The sequence below is a fragment of the Amblyomma mixtum genome, chromosome 4 (assembly GCF_055824585.1).
Source record: "Amblyomma mixtum isolate Tamu chromosome 4, ASM5582458v1, whole genome shotgun sequence".
In the NCBI taxonomy this organism is placed as follows: Eukaryota; Metazoa; Arthropoda; class Arachnida; order Ixodida; family Ixodidae; genus Amblyomma; species Amblyomma mixtum.
The window spans coordinates 141,181,541-141,205,905 of NC_143015.1; the positions used below are offsets into that span (position 1 = coordinate 141,181,541).

Consider the following 24,365-nt stretch of genomic DNA (forward strand, 5'->3'; position numbering starts at 1 on the left):
TAACCCTCAGGTTTTTCATACGCGTAAACTTATCAGCAGTCTAGTCGGTTGGTTGGTTTATGGGGTTAACGTCTCAAAGCGACTAAGGCTGTGAGAGACGCTGTAGTGGAGGGCTCCGGAAATTTCGACCACCTGGGGTTCTTTAATGTGCACTGGCATCGCACAGTACACGGACCTCTAGAATTCCTCCTCCAAAGAAATTCAACCGCCGCGGACGGGATCGAACCCGCGTCTTTCAGGTCAGCAGCCGAGCACCATAACCACTGAGCCACCGCGGCGGCGCAGTCTAGTCTTATGACACATTATATACTTCGACTAGAGCACGCAGAAATTTTACCCACCGGCCACTAGAGTCTCTGACGCCTGGCTCTTCCTGTTAACACTACCCGTAATCCTAATTTCTGTCCGTAAAGTTTATCAATCAGTTGTCCACTCGCCTACTTATTTGCGTCCCTATATATTGATCATAATAGAACGTGATCAATTTGGTGTTCCACATAGCGGACATGACTTAGCAGCTAAACCTGAGGTTTGTCATACGTGTAAACGTATCGGCAGTATAGCCTTAAGACACATTTTACAGTTGGTATAGAGCATGCAGAAATTACCACCGGCCACCAGAGTCGCTAACGCCAGGCTCTTCTTGCTAAACTATAGGAGTGTTAATGATGCGTACGTCTGTCTATGTAATTACCGTCCAATAGGGACGAATAACCGCAAAGGACACCAGGCGGCAGTAGGCAACACAAGGAGGTGCTGACAATTGGGCGTTTCCCTCCACTTCGCCTACCACAGTCAGCACCAATCACTTACTCCCAACGGGCACCTACAATGCTGTCTCGTAATTAGTCCAACCCGACATCCTATACGTGGACGCGGCTCGACATATCCATCCAGGCTGTTACACCGTAGTCGCCGCCTTCGAGGATGGCACCATCGGGGCCGCAGCCACCCTCCGAGCCAGTCGTAGAGAGGGGCTGAGGGAGCGGCCATCACCTTGGCGCTCGTACACTGCATAAGATCCCAACATCGCGGAATATAGACTCCCAAGCTGTTTACCGTCGATATCGGCAAAACATTATCACATACTTTTGTCCTTTCAGAAAAATATAAACAGCCTGGAAAGGAAAAGGAGCCAGGACCAGCAACGCTTTGCCGGGCTTAAAGCCAACTCAAAATAAAACAGAGCTAAAGGGTCAAAATAAAAATTAGGGAAAAGCAGGGAAGTAAAAAAAATGGAGAAATCATAGAAAACCACTGTCGAAAAACAATGTGCGCACAACGACCCGACGCATTCTCGCATTAAGAGGCTCGTTTACCCAAGAGAGAATAATCACGTGGTTTCCCGCGCAAGCCTGAAACCCGGCAAATTTCGCGTTCGTATCGACCCAAGAGCTATTTCAACCGAACACCAGAAGGTCGGACGGCCAAACCCACGCCCGAAATTTCGAGGCCTCTGTACTCACATAGCATCAAATAGCTACTCGTTACAAAATTTAGCTGTGGTTAAAATACTGATGAACCTAGTTTAGCGCAAAAAACGTACAAGGGACAGAAGAAGGAACAAAAAAGACATTCACGAGCGCAGACAGAGAATGCTATGGCATATCGGGCAGCTATAAGTGGACACTGGATAGGGTGGTGGTGGTTGAAACATTTATGCACAGGCATAATACAGGAGGTTATGCATGAGCTGACCCAGAGGGGGCCAGCCCTTACAAATACTAGGTGGAGGTCCCTAGTTCGGGACCCCAGTGCAGCACACCCTCCCTGCCACCCTGGCAGGTTGTAGTTAATGGTTGATCGTCAGAGTTTGCTGACCCAATGAACCCTGCGGCCTATTGCATTAGTGCCGCGTGTCTGCCACAACGTTGTCAGCTCTAACGCGTGCAGCCCACTTCTCTCTCTCATCCTCACCGTAGACTAAATTCACAAGTACAGACTGGCGGCAACTTCAGACAAACTGCTCCATCTAGGCCTACATTCTCCATCGCTACCTTGACCCTCCCGCTTTGCTCCAGATGCGGGATGGCAGAGGCCATCCTCATACACTGCCTGCGGGAATGCCTCCAACCCGTGGCAGTACACCCCATCTCCAACCCACCCACCCCTCCTCAGGAAGGCCGTTGTGCGTGCTGCTCAAACAGATGTCTAAACATTGCTAGTGGACAAGAGCTCTCCGTGAAGCCTAGCCACGTGGACTCCTGGTCAGGTAGGATCCCACCCTCGAGGACCTATTTTTTGCTTCAAAACCACCACCAACTCCTCTAATAATTCTGTGAGTAACTGTCACGCAACCAGCATCGATCAGTTTCTCGCATTTCTTGCAGGAAACCTCATGTAACTCTAGAAAGCTTCGCTAAGGTGGTTCTAGCGGCGTTCTAATACGTCTTGTACCCGATATCACCGCCTAAAGATCTGCCACCGAGCAGGCTTCTCTGTACAGACTCCACGTTCAAGCATTAACGGCTCCACGCCAAGTGGCCCTGGACACTGTGGGTGATGCCAGCCACATGGTGGAATCATTTCCGTGCACTCGACGCACCACACCCAACGTCAATGAAGCTGATAATACCTCTCGTTCACTGAATGAGACACCCGCTACCATCTCTGAAGCTTTCCGCACGAGAGAGTCTTTTTAGAAAAGGAACCTCTTCGGTGCTCTTCGCGTGCTTTTATTCTATCGCGTGGATGTAACCTTTCAGGCGGTCTAACTCGTCATGAGGAGGACTCACTGAGGAGAATTAGAGTGGGCGCTGTGCTTACTCCTCTTGTCAGAGCGTCCCGTGTATCCGGGTCGCAGAAAATTTCATTAATATTTCCCTTCTTCGCTTGCCCCACAAAGGTAGTGACGTATTACTTTTGGGAACTTTCCCCAGACGTCAGGCTGTACACTAACGACATCTGCGCAGTCAGGGCTAACACCCGAATAGGCCGCCTAACACACGCATGTGGATACACGGGCCCCAGCATCGAGCCCTCATAGCATTCATCAACGAAAGCAGCCTGTTCCTTTAATTTAGGGCAAAGGGCGAATTGACGCAATAAAAAAAAAGTTGCGAGAGGACCTGACTTGGGCAGGGCAAGTAATGCGAAGGCAAGACAACCGCTGGTAACGGAGTGGATTCTAGGTCAAGGCAAGCGCAGCAGGGGGAGGCAGAAAGTTAGGTGGGTGGATGAGATTGAGAAGTTTGCGAGGATATGGTGGCCGCAACTGGCAAAGGACAAGGTTAATTGGAGGGACATGGGAGAGGCCTTTGCCCTGCAGTGGGCGTAGTCAGGCTGATGATGATATCATAAATAAAGAGCGCTAAAGAAGTGGACGAAGAGCAAACAAGACGAGCTGATGACGATGATGATGATGACTGTTGATGGAGTGAAATTATGCACTTTGCACCTGCGCGTACGCATGCTCAGTAGAGAAGATCATGCGCCGGCAAATGTCACGCCCCACTGAAAACGTAGAATTTCGCACAAGGAGACGAAAAAGAAGCGGCCAGGAACGCTTAGATCTCGAGACAGGCGCCAGTAAGCCTGAGGACATCATCATCATCGTTATTGCTTCTGGTGGATCGCTCATCGGTGGCTTGGTCGCATGCCTCTCCCTCCCTCGCTGCTCATTCCGAGGCTTATTCTAGCGAGAAACATGGATTCTCACTGCCAGCTCATCCCGCCGTCCCGTAGCGTTTCAATGGAGTCAACGGAGGACAGCGCTGATAATTCAGGTAAGCCACTTCTTTTCGGTCGCCGAGGTAACCAGCGGAATCTTTCCGTGGGCTATCACCCGCTTGGTATTCATAACACACACTGACATCGCACAGTACGCCGGCCTCTGGCATTTCGCCTCTATCGAATTGCGCCCTCCGCGGTCGGAATCGGGCGCACGTGTTTTTTGGGTCAGCAGCCGAGCACTACAGCTACTCAGCCACTGCGCTGGTTGTAGCCGTTGCATGAAGAAATTTCAAAACATCTACCTTTCGGAACCACCCGGAAGTGGTACCTTTGTGTGGCCGGAGGATTCCGCCGAAGGCACATCATAACAATGACATAACCTTCTCGGAGAAAGAGTGCTTGTGAAAGCAGGATGTCTGCAGTTTCCTTTCTAGTTTTCTCAGCAACGCAGGCTCGTTTCTGCGAAGAAGAAACGTTGGCCGTGTTTCTGAGAAATACTCTATTCATCTATCGTAGCCACTTGCGGAGTTTGAAATTTCACTACAGTGTCCCTTGAGGCTGGCGTTTTGCCAACTGCGTGAATTCATTCAGCTAGAAAAGAGGCTGGCACAAGCCTGAACTCGAACTCATTGAAAACTAACTTGCACATTTAAATGCATAGCCATTTCAGTACACTTTGCACCATAATGGCCATCAAAACTTGGTGTAAATATGAGTGAAACGCCCATGCAATGAGCTTTTCGGTAAGCGTTAGACATGTGTGTACAAGGGTGCTTTAAAGCAACTCGTCCATGAGCCCCACAGTTTCTCGAACACGATGCAAGGCAGCTTTTTTGTTTTGATTCCATTTTCTTTCTTTTCCACGTCTTCGCAGGTCTCCACTATGGTCGACGGAAGAGTGAGACAGCTCTGCAAGACCTTGAACTCACGGAAGATCGTAAGTGTTGGGAAGAGAGATTAGCTTGAAATAGGAATTGCAATTGCCTATTTATTGATTCGTTAATCTTTTACAATGCTCTTCCATAAGTAGGCTTCGTCGCAATTAGGTTTACCTTTTTCTCTCCCTTTTGGTTTCCTTTTGTTACGTCGTTAAGTTTGTTACCTTCCGCGCTTTGTCATTCGCGGTCTGCTCAAACATCATCATCGGCCTTGGTTTCATTTCTGAGCTTAACCTCTGAAGGTCGTACAGGAAGCACGTAAATTTATGATGTCAGTAGTAATAATTGCGTATAGGAAACCAAGGGTTCTGCAACGCCCTCTATCAGGATTGACGTGCAAGCCATGCCGTAAGGAAAGGAGTGGAGAAGGGAGTTAATGGAAGACATATACCCCCCCGCCCCCCTGTGGGGTAAAGCTAGCGGGTAATTTCTAAAACCTCGCGTTCTTTAACTTCCGTTCACATCGCAATGTACACAGCTGTATTTCGCTTGAATTAAAAACAAAAACGTGGCCACAACCACCACGCTTCGATACCATGTTCTTTTGCTCATCAGCCGAACGCTGTAGCCAATAACCTTAACCACTCTTCAGCAACGCGATATCTTTCTTTCATTTCATCAAGGATACAAAGCTTCAAAGGTATCGTACACGAAATGCGTCAAAAGAATTTGTGAAGCGCTGCCACGAAAAGGCAGTACCTCTTGGACAACCTTGGCTCGACAACATGAATCCTCGACACATATTAAACGAGCGTATTGTACGAGACTTGAGAAAAACCTAAATTCGCTGTGCATGGGATATAGAGCGCTTCACCGATCTTTCTGCACTGTTCACATGGTTGTAGACACTGCGTTAATGTAGATGGTGGCGTTGTTGTGTCTATTGTGGCTAACAATATCCTTGCTTGCTTAGAAGAAGAAGTGATTAATTTTCTGTAACACTTTCTTCCTTCATCATTTCAGTCAAAATGTAAGCATTTACTTCCAGCTTGAACCTCATTTTAAAAGATAGCTGCGTGTGCGCTACCGATACATCGCACTGCGAACGGTCGTGCGCTCAGCCGAGGAGACCTTCCCAAACTTATATCAACTTAAACTCGCAAAAATGCCGAGACTGGTGAATGTGTTGCAAATTTGCAGCGCACTCGCAACACTGTCGAGACTGATACATCTATTGCACATCTACAGTGCAAGCAGAAATGACAAAAAAAAAAGAAGAGCAGACACGTGGTGTGTTTTTTATGTGACCCCGCTTTAAAATTACAGCTTCTGTATGGACAACTCGGAGAACTTCTCCGTTATATGGCCGTTGTGTGACGTACGGGCGGTGTAGCCTTCAATGTAAGAGTAGAGGATAATTCTCCGCAGCGGATAAGAAAGGTGGGTTGAAACAAATGAAAGGATAAAGAAGGGAGGCCTTCGGGAAGGAAAATCAAAGCCATAAAGTTTGAGCGATGGACGACAGGGAGCAGAGATCTTTCGAAAGAGGAGGGTAGTTTCAACCTACAACATGAATAATATGCATGCCGTGTGGCTGCCCGGTACCGGAATTAGAGGCGCCGCTTTGCTCCGCCTAGCTTGAATGGCGACAAGCCGAAGAAAATGCAGGATATTTCTCGCATGTACACCTTTATGCTCGTCCTGCCCGTCCCTTATAGGTCTTGAATTCCCTACGGATACCACGCACTTGAAGCTCCCTTGAAACATGGCTGTGCCGCTTTTTCTTAACTGAAAATTGGGTGAGATGCATGTAACTTAGCTTGCTCTCAGGAAGTGCGTAGGGATTCTTGCAAACGCCTACTACTGCTTTTCTAGTAAGCTTGTGCTATCACAGGCAACACGAATTATAAGGACCTGTATCGACTCGCCTCAAAACATGTTTTCACGTACTCAGGTTTGCATGTATAACAAGAGGCTTTTCTCTTAGCCACCCGCAACGGATTGTTTTTTATTCAGAAGTTCAGTTCAGGTAAATAGAGGTACCCTGCTGATACAGCAGTTACTTGATCAAGATTTCTCTTCGGGTGAGCTGGTTCGTCATGACAAAATTTTTAGCGTTTGAAAGACGCGGACAGACACGAAAATCTTTGTAGGGTAAGGCCCAGTTGTCTGCTTCGTATCTGTCCCTGTCTTTGAAGCACTGCAAGTTTCGTCAATGACTTGCTGCTCAAGCTGTGCTACTTCTGGCCCAACGAAACCTTCCGCTGATGTTAGGCATGCAGATTGCATGTTGCTTAGTGTCTGCATCTGCTATTCTCACCGGAGTGTCCTAAGCTGCTCTCTTTTTTGGCGGCATGCAGGTATTCCCGTGAGAGCATCGCGCAGGTCGTTGTCGGGCTGTTTACCCTGACCGTTCTCGGCAGCATGTTCGTCGCCTACTACTTCATCTTGCAAGGTGCGAACGCGGCGCTGTCAAGAAAGGGTGGCGTCGAGAGCTGCCTTTTGTCGGCGGTGAAAAGTTTAATCATGGCGTTTCGGGCGTCGCTGACACGTACACTTGTTTTGTTCTGGTTGTTGCCGACGATTCACAGAAGCGCGCAGAGTTTCTTCGCTTTTCTGGCCTACGCACGTGGTGGCTGCTACGCCGAACTTGTCGCCAATCTGATTATTAAATCTATCAAATTGAGGGAGCGCCAGGTGCTCACTTTAGATTTTTTTCTTGTGGCACACTGCGCCGACGGCGATGCTTTTGAATCCGCAGGAAAGCCTCTGCACAAATATTACTTCTAAACTTTAGAACATAATGGCATCACGGATGCGATTTAGTAGGAACTAAAGGGGAAGGAGAGATGAATCTTTCAAAGTTGGCGTGCTTACTTCGAAGCAGCTATATAGAGAAAAACAGTGCATTCCAGCATAACTGGTGAGCTTTTGCATTCGCATCACACATGCATGAATTATTTCTCCCGACACTTTAGTGCTGGACTCTACAGCTAGTATGTTCAGAGTTTTTCTTTTGAAGAGTACAAATCGACAATGTTTGTGGCGGGTGCAATTTAGTGTGGAAGGCTAACAACTTCCACTTTACTTGTGTACGACACTCCGTCCCCGCGTATCGGTGCTGCAGGTTTTTTCCAGCAGTCCAGATCCGACCTCTCAGGAATGCAAGCCGGTAATCACCTGGTCCGCACCACGTCGAGGAGTGCTCTCCGCCTGAAGCAGCGGGCACCACTGCCATGCGAAAAACGTGGGTTTCACAAGCAAGCAATCCTCATCTGTATTTCGCGCTCGAGGATCATATTGTATCTTAAAATATCTAATTATGAGGCCTCCGATCCTCTCTCAAATTGCTATCGTTTCCTCTTTTGGGGCTAATTCAAGCAAACGCAAGACCGTCAAATTCATCCATCAGTCCAAGGACGCGGATTGTAGGCGAATATGATTTAACTGGTCTTGCTAATATTTCACCTTGAGTTCAAGCAACCAAATATAGTTTCTGTCTCCAAGGTGACCACTTATAATTACTGCATACAATATTTTTTTTTGTAAAGGCTCTAACTTATATTCTGCCTATCGTGGCCGGTGTAGAATACATGTGATCAGGATTAGTTACCACGTCGAGGAGTGCTCTCCGCCTGAAGCAGCGGGCACCACTGCCATGCGAAAAACGTGGGTTTCACAAGCAAGCATTCCTCATCTGTATTTCGCGCTCGAGGATCATATTGTATCTTAAAATATCTAATTATGAGGCCTCCGATCCTCTCTCAAATTGCTATCGTTTCCTCTTTTGGGGCTAATTCAATCAAACGCAAGACCGTCAAATTCATCCATCAGCCCAAGGACGCGGATTGTAGGCGAATATGATTTAACTGGTCTTGCTAATATTTCACCTTGAGTTCAAGCAACCAAATACAAAGTTTCTGTCTCCAAGGTGACCACTTATAATTACTGCATACAATATTTTTTTTTTGTAAAGGCTCTAACTTATATTCTGCCTATCGTGGCCGGTGTAGAATACATGTGATCAGGATTAGTTACAGCAAATAGGCAGCGCTTTCTTAGTTGGTATTTCTGCTCGACTGAGTGCTGCTGCTTTTCACTGCCCTGCCAACGGCGAAAAGCACCTATTTTTTTTTCCTTGAAAGACTAATCTTTCACGCGAGCTTTATTTTCAGTTTTCATTTAGTGAAACATCAAACTGCCACTGCACGCAGAATTTTTGATCCCCTGCTATTCTCGATACTCCTTGATCATTTGGAAGCAGGCAGTAGTAAATTCCAAAACAGGCCAGTCCCATAGAGGAAAACACACAGTTTAGAGGTGCAGACTGGATTCCGCCAAGAACTCGAACTCTGTCTTTATTCGCCTCGTCCAACATATTTCCGTGCTCTTATTTCCTCCACCATTAACAATACCAACTCGAGAAGCTTCCAATCACACTAAGCTTGGACTAAATGGTTAAAAATAGTGACAGGTGCAAAGCGCGAGGCCTAATACACACCAGAACTATAGGCAGCGGACAGGCTACGCGAGGGGATGGGTAAGCTCTAACAGCCATCGGTTACCCAACGGGATCCTCAAACTGGTACAAGGTTGGCCCGGCCCATTGTTGAGCCGTACATGTGTCAATGGCTTCGAAAAGAGCCTGCGCCATCGAATCCTGTCACTTTGCAAAGTGCCAAGAGGCATATAAGCGATACCAGAACTGATATGTGGTATGAAGAGGTGTAAAGTCCCGAAGCTACACATGGGCTATGAGGACGCCGGGGGAGGGCTGTGAATTAATTGAGACAATATTGGGTTCTTTGCTCTATAAGGCTTACATCGCGCAGCAAACGAGCGTTTTTTTTTTTTTTAAGTTTGTCTCCTTTTCATTGCCTCCACTGCGAAGGGCATTCGACCCCACGACCTCGGGACCAGCGGCCGAACGCGATGACCACTGAACCCGGACAACGGATAGGGACACAAACCGGGGTTTATCGCAAGAAATAGCCTCAAGCTTTTCGACGGTGAAACAGTCGCCGACTTGTCCAGGCAATGGTTTCATTAAAGGCTCTTTTCCCAAAGATTTCATTCAAAAGAGAGCCGAGCACCATGTCAGGAGAAAGCTTGTACTCATTGTAACTGCCGGTGGGTATCTGATAGCACTGGTGATAAAGTCCAGCACTTTCAGCGTATGTGGCGGATGTTCAAACCAATAGGATCTTGTGGTTCTACAAGGCAATCGCTATGGCTAGCTATAGCAGGCTTGTGCACCTCTCACAGACTGGCTACTCTGCATACATTTCCATGCTCGTTTCTGCCCTCCGTTTTGCTTTCATTCGTAACAACGTGGTCTGGTATTGTCGCCCGTATTCGCTATGTGCGCTCATCTCCCTCTTCGCCCCTGCAGCCCACGTGATCTGCGACCCGATGCCCGTGCTGTGCACCCTGGGCGCCGACAGCCTTTCCGACTGGGTCGTGCTGCCCCCCATCGGCTACTGCTCCATCATCTTCTACGAGGCCCTCGGGTATCAGGAACGCGACATGCTGGGCGCAGATCCCAGCGAACGGCTCACCAACTTCATGCGGCGCGCCGGCGAGAGGGCGGGGTCGGACTTCGGCGTCGCCTTCGACATAGAGTGAGTTCACTATTCTGATTACGCGCTTATTAAGGCGAAAGCCTTTAATGCCTCATACTGTCGTTAGCAGACGCGTCGGCAGCCGTGTCGACAGACGCGTCGGCAGGAGTGTCGGCAGACGCGTCGGCAGCCGTGTCGACAGACGCGTCGGCAGGAGTGTCGACAGACGCGTCGGCAGGAGTGTCGCCAGACGCGTTGGCAGCCGTGTGGACAGACGCGTCGGCAGATTCGTCCGCCTTTCGGCGTCACTGCTTAAAAGGCTCAAGGTTCCAGCATGAATAAAGGCGCATCTAGTGAATGCATGGGCTTCATAAATAAAATGAAAGGAGTAAAGGCAAGAAAAGGAAAATAAAAAATAAAAAGAAGAAATTAAACAAAAATAAAAATAAAATAAAAATAAGATGTGAAAATAAAAATAAAATCCGTAAAATTAAGAAAAGGAGCAAAAAATAAATAAAAAGCAAAATATGAAAAATAAAAGAGTAAATAAAAACAAACAGTGGCCAGGAAACGCTTTCGCCTTGCAGCACTTTAGAGAGTCAAAGTGCCCCCTGAATTATTATTATGAATCGACCTGCAGCATAGAACATGCGTCGTGGACTTGATGTCACATGCTCTTAATCGGCCTCACTGAAATCAGTTGTAAAGTCGCACCCGGAGACGATTATACTCGTTACACGACAGGGCCGTTGCAAGTTGAAAGCTCGTTCATAGAACAAGGAAGTACAGCAAAACATACCGCGAACAGGTTGGAGTGCACAACACATGCAGAACAAAAGTTTACCACGTGTTGACTTAAAGCCTTACTTTCTAACGGAAGTTTATCGCGGTCTATACATTGGGAGCAGTACGAATAGCGAACAGTAACACTGTTGGTAGTCGAGATGCCAGCAGTGGTGGCAAGTTGCTGTAGTAGCAGAAGTGATGAAAGTGTTTTGCTCGTAGTAGTGCTAGTAGTAGTTTAGCCCAAATGACATAGTTATAGTCGCAGTCGCGGTTGCAGCAGTCAGTAGTACTGCAGGATTAGCGCCAATAGCAGTAATATTTGTTATTCAGATTGTTCTACACCATAAAAGAAAATTCAGTTGCTGCCCTTCCTAATCAAATGAAATCAAATCAAATCTTTATTTCCATCGGTGCTACAGATGGAGGGCTACGGAAAAAAAACTGCCACTTGGCAACTTGACGAGTCCGCCGCCCCATACATCTCATCAATATGATCTGACCATTAAGAATTAGAAGCTACCGTCTTCGGCTTAGGGCACCGTGATTATGGTATGCTTGGTCAAGGAATGAAGTCCTATGCCTTGTGGCCCCAACAATACGTACTACTAGGGCATGAAGGTTTTGGGAAAAGGTTGTAACGCCATGACTGAGAAGTAAAAACCGGCAGAACTCTCTTTTTACATGCTTCTCTAGCTGTCTCTTAATGATGCTTAGTTCCGCTGTCTGCTTGCTAGCCAATGTAGACAGCCAGGTCCTTAAGGCGGCCTCCCTGATAATGCTCTAGTCCTGGGTTTCACCTCTGTACACAGAGATTTCTTTGCAAACCAGGTCAGGTCCACGTTAACCATTATCTACTTGAAATCCATTCCGGTGTGAAAGATCCATTCCATTGTGCGAAAATGGCAGAAATAGTCACGATTCGCACAAATGTCCGCAAGACAGACGTAACGCTCTTTTTTCCAACCAACAGAGCACCTTGCCCTTGAGAATTCCTCCTAGTGCCTAATGCAACCGTGTGCTTAGTGGCACCATGTACCTTGTGCATCTGAACACTCCCCAGAACTTCGAGGTCCGACGGCCATTGGGTGGCTAAGATAAATGAGATGATAAATCTATGCACAAATGAGCCACATAGAAGCCTCTGTACGGTACCCCTTACTCATCGCCCACTGCTTTTCTGAATGGTGCCGTGCGTCTTGCCCATATTATTCACGTGTGCAGATACGCTAAGGTCGCCGAAGCTGTGCTGTCAGGTGCGAACGGAACGGAAGCGCTTGCCCCATTCCACGAACACGGGATTTTCCATTTCGGCGTGCTAAACGCCGAGACATCGCAGTCTTCCGCAGAGGACAACATCAAGGCCACCCTGGATCTCTTCAACGTTAGTACACTCAACACTTGCCGGCTTCGCCCTACCTTCCTGCCTCAGTACGATAGCACATGTACGGTAACGCGAGCAACTCGTTTGATCCATGGTGTGCAGATGTCAGTAGTTATGGTCGACGTTTCAGTGAATACCCGGGCTGAACACTGAGCCTCGCATGTGGGGTAAGAGTAGAAAAACTACAAAAATGTTTCCTGACGATGGCATGTTTTAGAAGGCGCCATAAGCGACATATGCAGTCGCCGCATGGAAAAAACCCGAAAAAGAACAAAGAATGGTGAAGAGGGAGTAACGCGATTTTTTTTTTCGGCCTTAGCGCACCCTTGCTTTTTTGTATTCTCTTTGCTTCCAGTAAAACTGAGGTAAGAGCTACTAACAGGCAATGCTGTAAAACATGACGTCTACTGAAATGTCACGTAAGGCCCAGATGACGTCTACTGAAATGTCACGTAAGGCCCACATGACGGAAGAAAAGAGATCCGGAAAGCCTTATTATTAGTTTTTAGGTATTTCGTTCGTCAATTTCCGGTCAGCAGCGCTACCTAGCAATCGGGACGCAGATAGAAGAAAATAATAGGGAAACTAGAAGGGGCCTTGAACGAGAAAAACTGAACTCTATGGAGTGTGTTTGAGAAATACTTACACCTAAACAAGGTGCCCTAATGAGTTGACCTCCTGAGACCCCAAAGTTCAGCAAGGGTTCACCAGATAGAGTGGCTGCAAGATCTAATGGATCCTATAGAGGTGGGTCGAGCACACATTTTTGTTCCAGTTAAGACGGTTTCATAACTATTGTCATCCGATTGGTTTGATACAGGCCATTTTAGGTTATGTGAACAACCACATTCTCTTTCCTTGCGTATTCTGATATTTCTTGGTCTAAAGTTACTTCCGAATCACTTCATGCGACTTCACAGGCATCGCACATTCGCGCTTAAATATCTACAACACGACATCAGTGCCATAGGCGTTATTGAAAGCCAAGATACCGTGTTTACTCGTGTATAGGTCGACCTCTGAATTTCAGTATCACATCCAAACACTAGGGTCCATCAGTATGTGAGTTAAAACAAGTACACAAACTCGGAACAAAAATAAAGAGCAGGGACAATGCCGCCGAAAGCCTTGAGGTCTGTCCGCTTTCGATCCTTCAAAAACTGAAGGCAGTTGCTGCCGCCATTATTGCGTGATGGTTTCATGCGCCAGTTCTCAAAAGCGATGTACTAGAGGTTCCCAGACAATGATGATACTAAGATAAGAATGGAGACCCACCACGCCACCACCACGTCTCCCGCTCAGAGAATTTTTTCGACGGACTGTTCAATCCAGTACTTAATAGATTAAGTAGTGAACGGTAAACGCCGACAACAAACCAACAGTAAACTCTCAAACCTCTGGCCTTCCAGAGGTGCGTCGAAAGAACAGCTGTAGCAGTATTGTCCCTTCTGCCTGGTGGATGGGAATTCTATGAAATACAGTGGGTGTCGTTGGGATGGTGACGGAAGACTGGATTTTTTTGTTGCGGTGCAATACTCCAAAAACGCCGGTAATTAACCCAGGTTCTCTGAAAGTTTTCTGAGGAGCAATCGGTGTAATGAAAATGTAAAACTACAATATTAAATTATATAAAGAAAAAGAAGTTTTATAATATTGGAGTGAAATTTCAGTGCCCAGGTTAAAATAGTACAATATAGAAGCATAAAATTGAAGTACTGGAACAGAAGACTTGAAATGCAAGGTCAGTGGTTGTCCTGTTCGCCGGCCTCCGCTTTCTGACTAACGCCATATAAATGCTATGTGCGAATTGGAGCAATAAAAAATGTCATGTTAGCTCACATCTTGTCTACTCTTAAGCCGCTGCCATTCGTACAGAACTCTCTTACTGTCGCAAAAGCAAATGCGTGCAAAGTCACTCTTAAACCCCCTTGTGACTCAGTTGCTTTGGCAATGTATTGCTTCTTCGGAGGTGATGGGTTCGATCCTTCTTCTGGTGGCCCAATTGTCATGGTGGCTAACTACACCAAAACACTCGTTTACTGTACGATTGCAGCGCGTTAAAATCTGGAGCCCTCCACTAAGGCGTCCCTCATAGCCGGAGTTGCTTCAAGACGTCAAAACCCCACAATACTCTAATTTTTCGAGAATAGCTGTCTCATGGTTCTGTCAGTAGTCCGGCAACAGCAAGGCAGCTGATGGCTTTCAAAGAAAACTCTTTATTGGGCGGTATTGTTCCCACAAACAGAAACAACTCGGTGACGCCGACAGCGGGAAGTGAGCTCGGCAATCGATGACTTTATTCACCGCCGCTCTCGCTAGCACTCAATTTAAAGGTGACAGAATAAAAATTTGATCTAATCTACGGAAGGCAGCTACAACATTCTCAAGCACCGCAGACGCAGTTGCTGGTGGCAGTAATCTTGCCACAGAAATCTGCTCGCATTTGACGTTACAAAGAAAATGATACGGCCGCGCACCCGCGGCCACATGCGTGAACAAACTTATTGGCAAATGTATTGGAGTATTGGAAATGTGTTGGCAAAGGCCGCTCCTACAAGGGACCACAGTGAGACCGTCCATTTCCAATATTGGGACGATTACATGGGCTGCTTGGTCTAATTTCCATTTATGCCACAACGCACTGCCCAAGCGCATACTGGTTCTTAAAGTGTGGTCCCTTGCAATAACACAGTGGTTGCAGGTTTTGGTGAGAATGATTGTGTGTGTGGTGCACATTTTTTCTCTAGATCCTGAGGCAGTTGCAGCGGGCAAGAGACGCCGACGCCCAGAACCTCCAGGGTGGCATCGTGTTCGGTGTCAGGATGACGCCTTACCAGACGAAGGCGCAGGTTGACCTCATCAACGACATTGTCATGTGAGCTCTTCGCCACTGTCGACATATTAGAACGTCAAGCTTAGCTAACCTACGTGACAGCGCAGAACATAGTAAAAATGCGACGTGATTGGTCTCTTCTCTGTCGTGCACTGTTTGGCTGTCAGCTATCAGGTGATATTCTTTAGTCGCCGGTATGATGAGGGGCTGCAACGTTTGGCTCTTGAACTCAGGCTTCTGTGTTCTGTCCGAGCTGCAGCGGCCGCATCGCAAAGGCATAGAAGCGCAAAAGTGCCCGTGCTATAAGTGCATATGTTACACAAGCTCAGGTGGTTCAAATTAACCCGGTGCCATTCCACGAACCACCAGGTTGTTTTGGCACGTAAAATGGCAAACTAAACAATAAGTTATATGCCTGTTTTAACAATTATTGCAGAATTCAATCATGTGATAAATTGAATGGGTCTGAGAAGAAAAAAGCTTCCAGATTTTAGCGAGCCTTTAGCTCCGCCTCTATGCCTGTTACAATGTATTTTTTCCCACTGTTTCTTTAGTATAGACGAAGAAAAAATTAACGATGCATACTGCGCCCCTGTCCAGGGAAAATGAGACAGAATTCTCTTCGTACAACGCATATGAATGCACTCAGCTACGTTCGGCATGTCCCGGTCCATCACGTGCCATTTTATTTGGTAAACCACAGAACGCGAGAGTCATTTGCTATGACACTCTGCGGTGATGCTTACACCAACGACGACTCTATTTAAAGCCGGAGAGAATTGCATGCAGTTATCGTTACAAAGCAGCACCTGTCAACAGCTTACAAGAAGCGCCATCTAGATGGCACACTAGAGGTCGTTGAGCATGCCGTAAAAATGTACGTGCTTTCGTGTTCGGTCTGAACAGATCTAGGTGCGGTCGTCGAACCATCTAGCCAGCGCTTTTTGCGCCGTCTATAGAGTGCAGCCTACTCATCAATCACGCAAGTATGGCTTAATGACTATCAACGGCCTTCGCCCTTTCGTGCCGCAGGGACTTCAAGGTGGACATGCTGGTGGCGAACACCCACCTTAGGGAGCCGCATGGCCCCGACGTCCCGTGCCGAATCATGGGGCCTACCAGCTGGGACCACAAGTACTCGCGCTACGAGCATCCCATTGTGAGTGGGGAGACCGAAGTTCCCAAAGCTTTCTCTCAATTCTACGCAGTCACGGACGCTTGACGGTGTGTCTGGTTACAGCCACACCGAAATCCGCGACAGGCCTCACTTCTAAAAGCGACACTGAGGAGGAACAGAAGTTAAGTTATGGTTAAGTCTATGGTTAAGTTACCGCGTTCTAATCGCAAAAGAACCATTCACCGAAAACGGAGCTTTTTTAGGTTACGAAAAATTGTAAAACGAAATATAGATGCCGCCGTCCACGGCCGATTTCGCAAGTGAAATGCGTTACGTCGACACTGATTTTGGGGCGCAGATCCCAGAAATTAGGCTACACTGCCATTCACTTAAAAACAGTGGCAACCAGACCTTTTCGCTAAGGATTACGCGAGTTGGAATTTACTGGCGGTAATAATTTGAAATCATGTTCTGTCAGCGATAAATGTGGTTTTTGCCGCATTTATCGCAGGATATATATTTACTGAGATCAATAATTGGATGACGTAGTCCTCAGAGTCCGTTTAACAAAATAATAAATTAACCACTTAAACTGCCATCTTAATAATCTGCGTGACGATGGATCCATATACGCCAGCAGCGTCCTAGAGCACTGGTGGCGGCCGCCACACTCGTAAGATTTTCAACTGCTCTACAAATAATAATCAACCTGATTTTCTTTTTTTTAGTGCATATTCGAAGGACGTTTGATCTACATCAACTTTGAATGCCTAAATTCTGCGTTAAGGTCTCTACCTCGTTTTTAAGCCGCCACCTTCCAACCATGTTTACCGACACTTACTGCGAATGTTTTCGCAATACCTTCCCAATATTTCAACCCCAAAACCTCGGCGATAATTAGATGAAGGCTAAGCTATTGGTCCATCTATGGGTTGCTAGAAAGATTGTCTGAAAAGATAATATAAATCTTCACGAAACGGTCGTGCCTGAGCGCACAAGTATCCCAGTTATCTCCTGATTACAACAAAACAAGCAAAGAAAATATTCGCACACTAAAGCCTGGTTTCGTAACCACTGAAATTCACTATTCCAGAGCCCTGATTGCGCTTTACCAACAACAGACCTGGAGAAGCTTCAAATATTAAGTCTACGTGTCGAAATTTTCACCACTAGCAGCATCGACTATAATAAATAATAAATAAATTGGTTTTTGAGGAAAGGAAAGGGCGCAGTATCTGTTGCACATATCTCGTAGGACACCTGAACCACGCCGTAAGGGAAGGGAGGAAGGTGGGAGTGAAAGAAGAAAGAGAGAAATAGGCACGGTGTGGAGGGCTCCGGAATAATTTCGACCACCTGGGGATCATTAAGGTGCACTGACATCGCACAGCACACGGGCGCCTCTTGCGTTTCGCCTTTATCGAAACGCCATATGCGCCCGTGTGCTGTGGGATGTCATTGCATATTATGGCTATACGCGGATGCATTTCTGCCAAGTATCACCTATTAGCATCAAGCCATAAACATCCTCTGTTCTCCATACAAGGCGCCTTCGCTGACGCGTTCATGTGTTGTGCAGTATCGTTTGCATAAATTGAAGGGAATCTATAATTTTTGTCTTCCTTTCTCGCTCGCTTGTTCAAGCTCTCCCTTCGAGACTTCCAACTCCCCCTTTCTCTTTTCTACTTTGTTTAACCATCCTAAAATCGGCTTATACATCGGCACTGTGCAGCGTGACGCGGTCGAGCTCCTCTCCGAGCGGGGCTACCTGAACCTGACCATCCCGGTGTCGGTGTCCTTCTCGCTCAAGGGCTTCTGGTACACACCTACGAAAGGCGACCAGGACTCGGACTTTGCGCCGGGCAGCCCTTGCCAAATGAATATCAGTGACTCCCTGGGCAGCTACGCCAAGGTATACTCTCGCTCGCGCGGTCCTTTCACTCAGCCGTTTGAGCATGCACTTTAAGCAATGCTAATTATTCGCCGCCGTTCGCACTAGTTCACTGGTGCTACACTGCGCGCGTCGGTAACGTCCTCTGTCGTGAACATATGCCACCATAACGACAGACGTAGACCTGGTAACACAAGAACGAAACGAAGAGGACATCACTGCCGCTAACTTTGGACTTATTTTGTTGTAGCGAAAGCTACACTGGGGCTAGTCAGCGGCGCATTTCGGGCGGTTGTGGTACTCCGCATGCGCCGTAACCATGGCAACCGGTTGCCATTTGCCACCGAGCATATTATGCTCAGTGCCTAACGTGTCTTTTGCGACGTATATCCCGGCTTAGCTGAGCTAAGCCGCAGCAATTTTTTTTTATTTAATGCAAATACGGGTTTATATACAGCGATAGCATGAACATAACTTTCCACAATGCCGTCACACAGCACCTCCCTCTCTATCACACCTTCAAACTTTTGCTCGCGCCATCAAGAAAAGCCACCTCTGTCTTCGACAACAGTACCGAGAGAGTGCTCGCATAATTGTCTTTTCAGTTTCCTATTTGTGTAGCTTCCATGGTCTTTGTGTTAGATGCTTTCTAATACTGCTAGTGACTTGCAATGACTGAAAATGGGACTTCGTGCGCCTGGCTCGTGATCCTCACCTTACTCTGCAAGGTTTCCTTTGCCATTTTTTGGGGTTTTTCTTATGCTTGCATAGCCTTTCACTTAAGCACCTCCCGGTTTGGCATATGCAGACTTTACCGCATGACAGTGACAAGGAATATACAACGCCTTCTGCACAGTCAACAAACTGGGTTTTGTGCTTCTTCCTAAAGGTTAGCTTGTTAACACGAAAATTATTTGTGATTTTACAAGCTAAGCTATCTGATAAGTTAACATGCACGAAGAAACACAAGAACCCTATTGTTGACTCTGTAGAGGAGGTTTTGTATTTCTTGCGATTGTTCCTTCCAGTTCAGCTGCCCTTATACCACCATACTTCAGTTGCGATTCACAGGAAGGCATGCTGTTATTTCTCAGCGCATACGCAATCAGGATGCACATGCTTTCTCTACGAGGACTGCGTCAATTTACCTCCGCACCTTTTTCTACAGGTCTGCAGCCATCCTGACTACCGATACAATCTTACGGCCGTTGAGGAAGGCCATTTTGTTAATTACACGTTCAACAAGAAGACGAGCCTCACCTTCACCTTCGACAGCCTGCAGACTATAACGAAGAAGGTACGTGCAGCGCATACAGGCTGCAGGACATTGAGATGGAGTGCATGTGGCAGTATTTTCATTGCAGCGATTATGTCGTCAAAGGCACAAGGATCTGGAATTCCGTTCATAATATACCGGCACACATCATGATTGGCCACAGCAGTTGCACTGGCCAATCATGTCTCTTATCGTAAGCTCTTTTGCGAGCATCGATCATTAAAGATGCCTTCCTTCCCAGTGACATGCCTAGTTATTAGCATACAGTCATAAGGAAACGTATACACTAGGTTAACCTTTATCCGCCAAGAAACAACGCGGTTTTGTGGCCTATAAATTGTGTGCTCGCCTCGCAGTCTGAAGGTTCTTGTTCAGTACCCCACGTCTTCGGAAGAAATTTTTTGTCTACTGTAGACGTCATTACTTATAGTCTACTGCTGACGTCATGCGAAACGACGGTGACGTCACAGAGGTTTTCAAGCGGTTTCCTGCTAATCAACGCCGTCGGGTTTCACTGCCGGTGAGCCATATAATTATTTCACATTAAACAGAAAAAATTCTGCTCCTTAATTTCCCATACAGCATTCAGACTTTAGGGAGCTCATTTCTTTTTTTTTCACTGGCTCTTTGGAGCAAGCGCGCCGCGGCTACCGATGGGGAGAGCTGAGCAAAGGTCCTTAGCTCAGGAAGGTGGGGAAGAACGCTGAAGAGGACTGAGTTTGCCGAAGCCGGCTTGTGTGGCTGTTAGTGAAAACAGGGGAAAATTGCGAGGACACTTTGGCAACTAAAGTGTTGAGAGGCGAAAGCTTAGGACACTATGCCGTGACGACATACGGTGGATGTGACGTCACACCGTTCCCGTGGCTATATCGATACACACATGATACACCTTTCGGGGATCTTAAGTGTTAATTACGCTTAATTACACATTTTTCCATCTAATTTGACACAAATCCGACGTTATTTCGACCATTCTTTGACTATTTTAACTATGCCGTGACGACTTACGGTAGATGTGACGTCAAACAGTCCCGGGGCTATGTCGACGTCCACGCTATTTCGACGCAATATCGACATTTTTTCCTATAATTAATTAATTAATCTGCAGTCATCAAACTTGGCTTCTAGGTTCATTTTTTCATGCTCTCTCTGAAGCAACCATTGATTTTCTTCGATCTTTCTTAGTTCCCGAGTTAAACGCGTTTTACATGCTTTGTTAAAGGACGTATGAGCCATTAAAAGCTTTCGCTTTAAAAGTTGTTCTCGAACTGGCTCGACTTCGTTTTTCTCGTTGCCTTGCGCTCTGATCTACGTACGCGCTTGTTCGCAGGCTGTGCTGGCTCACCACGCGAGCCCCCTCATGAGCTTCGCGCTCTTCGACGTCGACTTCGAAGACGTGCACGACGAGTGCCCTGGCAACGCGTACGGGCCTTTCGACCGCGTGGCCGGAGTGCGCTGGCTCACGGACCGCTTCAAGGAGCTCCTGCTGACAAACGACACGGGGATGGCGGAATCACCCGATTGAAAAGAATATTCGATTGTTTTTATTGCTGGACTGAAAGAAGAAGAAAACGTGTCCGCGTTAGACCTCGAACCTATCCGCTTTTCTCTTGCTTTTTTTCTAATATTCTATCGTGCAAGTCTATTATTTATTTATTCGTTTATTTCTTTACTATTGCATAACGGTCCAGAACTTTCAGACAGTAGCTGAAAGCGAGTGTAAAAAAGCTCTGAAATGTTTCGTAGTTTAAGCACAGCGCGAGGCCAGCTGGCATTACATCGGGGAATAATTATTTACATTTTAACTTGTATACGTTTAACATTTTGTTTGCTCACATTTCCATTCTCATTGTGCGGCCAGCAGTGATCACACATGGCTTCAGAGCAAGTTTTTTTTTCATGTTGAAATAATTTGAAATCAGGTCGTATCACAGTTGGCAACAATGTAGAGAGAAAGACGGCTCCAGTTTTGTGCTGTTCGAGGTGAATAAGGAATGAACAAAGGTGTATTTATACCATTACTCAGTGCCAACCTTAATTGGTGTGAACGACACGGTCAGTAGCATAGGTCCTTGACTGAGCACATCATGTAGTGACTGATGTTCGTACTGTCTAAGCTTAACGAAACAAATGTTTTACCGCACGTATGATAACAAAATTAGCTGTGGCTTAGCTCTGGTTAAGCCTGAGAGATTGCGAAAGCAATAGCTCCCTGTCTGCGCTTGGCTCTGCTGGTGGTTTGGCATGGCTTCGCCTTTTGTGCAACTAAAGGATTTACTCTGGACACAACATGGTTTCTACTGTTTGTTTATTCCAATGAACATGCTTTGGTGGTCCGTAAAGTAGTGACTGTTGGTCTGAACACTTGTAATTACTTGTAGAACGCCGCCGGGCTCCCCATTCTGCGGCATAGGCGCGTTGCTTAAAAGCGTTGCTTAGCCAACCGCTCTTGCCTTTCTTCATCTGTCTCCTCGGCACGGTGCCGGCGTTTGCGCGCAGCACGTCGCTCCAGCGACTCCTTGTACAACTCCTCAGACATGACTAAGCGGAGCGCGCCTGCGGCGCCCCGTTTATCCTCTCCTAGCGAGCGCCCTCACGCGGCGGGCCGAGGAGGCCGTCACGTGGTAGCCGCCGCGCCGAGCGAAGGAACGACTACGGCCGAAGAGACGAGTTGGGGCCCCTGCTCTCCTCTGGTCGTGACGTCACGCTGTCACGTGGTCGTGCGCCGCAGCTGCGCCGGAGCGAAGGAACGACCTCCACCGACGGCAGAAAAGTGCTTGCAGTATTGCTTTCGCAATAAAAATGGCATAGACACTAGCAGGACGCTAGCGTCTTTGGCGGAATTCCGGACTGTTTTATAACCATTAAAATATCTCGCAGACATTTCACCGTAAGTCGCGGCGAGGAATTCACAGCGTTAAGTGCGGTGTATTGTTCTTCATCTCGTCACTTTCTCTCGAATGCGCTGACTGTCAGATGCGCAATTACCACGCGACCAGAAAGTCAGATTCAGTTAGCTTTACGGTCGAAATTTCCGGAGCCCTCCACTACGGCGTCTCTCATAGCCTTAGTCGCTTTGGGACGTTAAACCCCGTAAACCAACCAACCATCAAAAATACACATCCTGATCTTTATATCTATTTGAAAAATACATCTTCTGGAATGCACCTTGTAGTCGAGAACTGAATTTGAGACTTCCAGTACATAGCAAAAACGTTGCAACCACAAAAAAAACGCAATCATTGAAGTAAAAAAAAATTAAAAAATGGCTATTAGAGATTTGTTCCGGAAAGCATAAAAGTTCAGACACAAAAAAGCAGCGGAATTGCATTACTGCCGGGGAATTAGTTGAGCACGAGGCCAAGGAATGTAATCCTGCTACTTTGCAGTGCTGTGTCAGTGCACGACAAACAGCCCCAGATGGTCGAAATCAATAGGCAGTCCTTCAAAACGGCGGTTATTTCCGTCAGCCTTCTTTAACCCTCTCCTCCATTTCTCACTCAAAGCGTGGTTCGGGTGTCCAACCTGTGCGAGACAGTTAATGCGCCTTTCGTTAATGCGCCTTTCCTTTCTGCATGGCCAACGTGGTTAGCCCAACGAGAACGTGAAAAAAAAAACGGATGCTACATATTATTCAAACTAAAAAAAAAACAATACTGGAACTCATGCAGTGCGTCTACTGAGCCGAAGTATCTGGGTTCGAACCCATCCGCGACGGCCGCGTTTCGATGGAGGCGAAACGCAAAAGGCGCCCGTGTGCTGTGTTGTTGCGACTGAGACAAGAATGAAAAGGAAAGTGCACGGGCCTACCAATTGACTCCAGTCGAGCCACATCCGCTGCCATGTGAAGATAGAGGAGAGTTGAAAGAGAAAAAGGAAAGAAAAGACGCGCGTCGCAGCAACAAGCGCGTCCGCCGAAGTTGACGCTGGCTGAAGAAACAGATAAGCGGCCGTACCAGCGCTTCGTCACCCCCTCCGTGTGCTGTCAACAACAGTCCTTCTAGGTGGTGTCGGTGCTTTGCGATGTTAGTGCACGTTAAAAAATGGCCTGGCTTAGCTTATGGTTAAGCCTAGGATGCGAAGCATAGTTTTGCGGTCTGGCGAGCCGCCCTCTCCCTGGCCGACACCTCGCTGCTCAACTGACTAAACGAGTGCGTCGCCTTTTGCCTGACGTCAGTATCTCCTAGCGGTAGGAGCGGGAGTTAGGCCGCCGGCGGAGGCTGCGCGTCCGCAAGCGAGCGCACGAGGCCCCAGCTTTCACAGCTGTTGTGACGTCATATCACGTGGTGCGCCGATGTAGGTCAAGTGGTAGCTACGTGTCCGTGCGCGGCGCATCAAGGAAGTGCTTGGTTGTGCGAGTAATATGCTTCGCATAATATTCCCAGGTGGTCGAAATTATTCCGAGACCTCCGCTACATCACCGCTTTCATCCTTTCTTCTCTCACTTCCTTCTATATACCTTCCCTTAGGCCGGTTCGGGTGTTCACCGAGATATGCGAGTCATTTACTGCGTTATTTCCTTTCCTCAAAAACAATTACGCGGCAAACGCGTTCCCCATTTATAGCGTTCCCCATTACGGTGCATCATGCGTGGCCGTCCCGGAAACGCACGCTATATGTTGCTTCGGACAAATGCGTCAGCTTATGTTTGGAGATGTGGTTTGATTTAGTTTGATTTATGGGTTTCTACCGTCCCAAAGCGATTCGGCTATGAGGGTCGCCGTAGTGAAGGGCTCCGGAAATTTCGGCCACCTGGGATTCTTTAACGCGCACTGACCTCGCACATTAAGTACATGGGCCTCAGGAATTTAGCCTCCATCGAAATTCGACCGTCGCGGCCGGGATTGTGCAGATGTGAACTAACACGTGGATATGTGGAGTTATGTAGTTAAGTGTACCGGGGTTACAACAGATGCTGCAGTAGTAGACCCGGCATAATTTAGACTGTCTCAGGTTCTTGGATATGCACT

General features: G+C 47.3%; 1 protein-coding gene across 1 annotated transcript; it reads left to right on the plus strand.

The window, feature by feature from the left end:
• Positions 1–9,951: 9,951 nt before the first annotated feature.
• On the plus strand, positions 9,952–21,532 carry LOC149348484 (uncharacterized). Its single transcript, XM_089585838.1, has 7 exons — positions 9,952–10,171; positions 12,119–12,278; positions 15,026–15,153; positions 16,144–16,270; positions 17,961–18,140; positions 19,288–19,416; positions 20,726–21,532. The coding sequence occupies exons 1-7, from the start codon at positions 9,963–9,965 to the stop codon at positions 20,918–20,920; spliced, it is 1,128 nt and encodes a 375-aa protein (XP_089441964.1). The 5' UTR covers positions 9,952–9,962; the 3' UTR covers positions 20,921–21,532.
• The last annotated feature ends 2,833 nt before the right edge of the window (positions 21,533–24,365 follow it).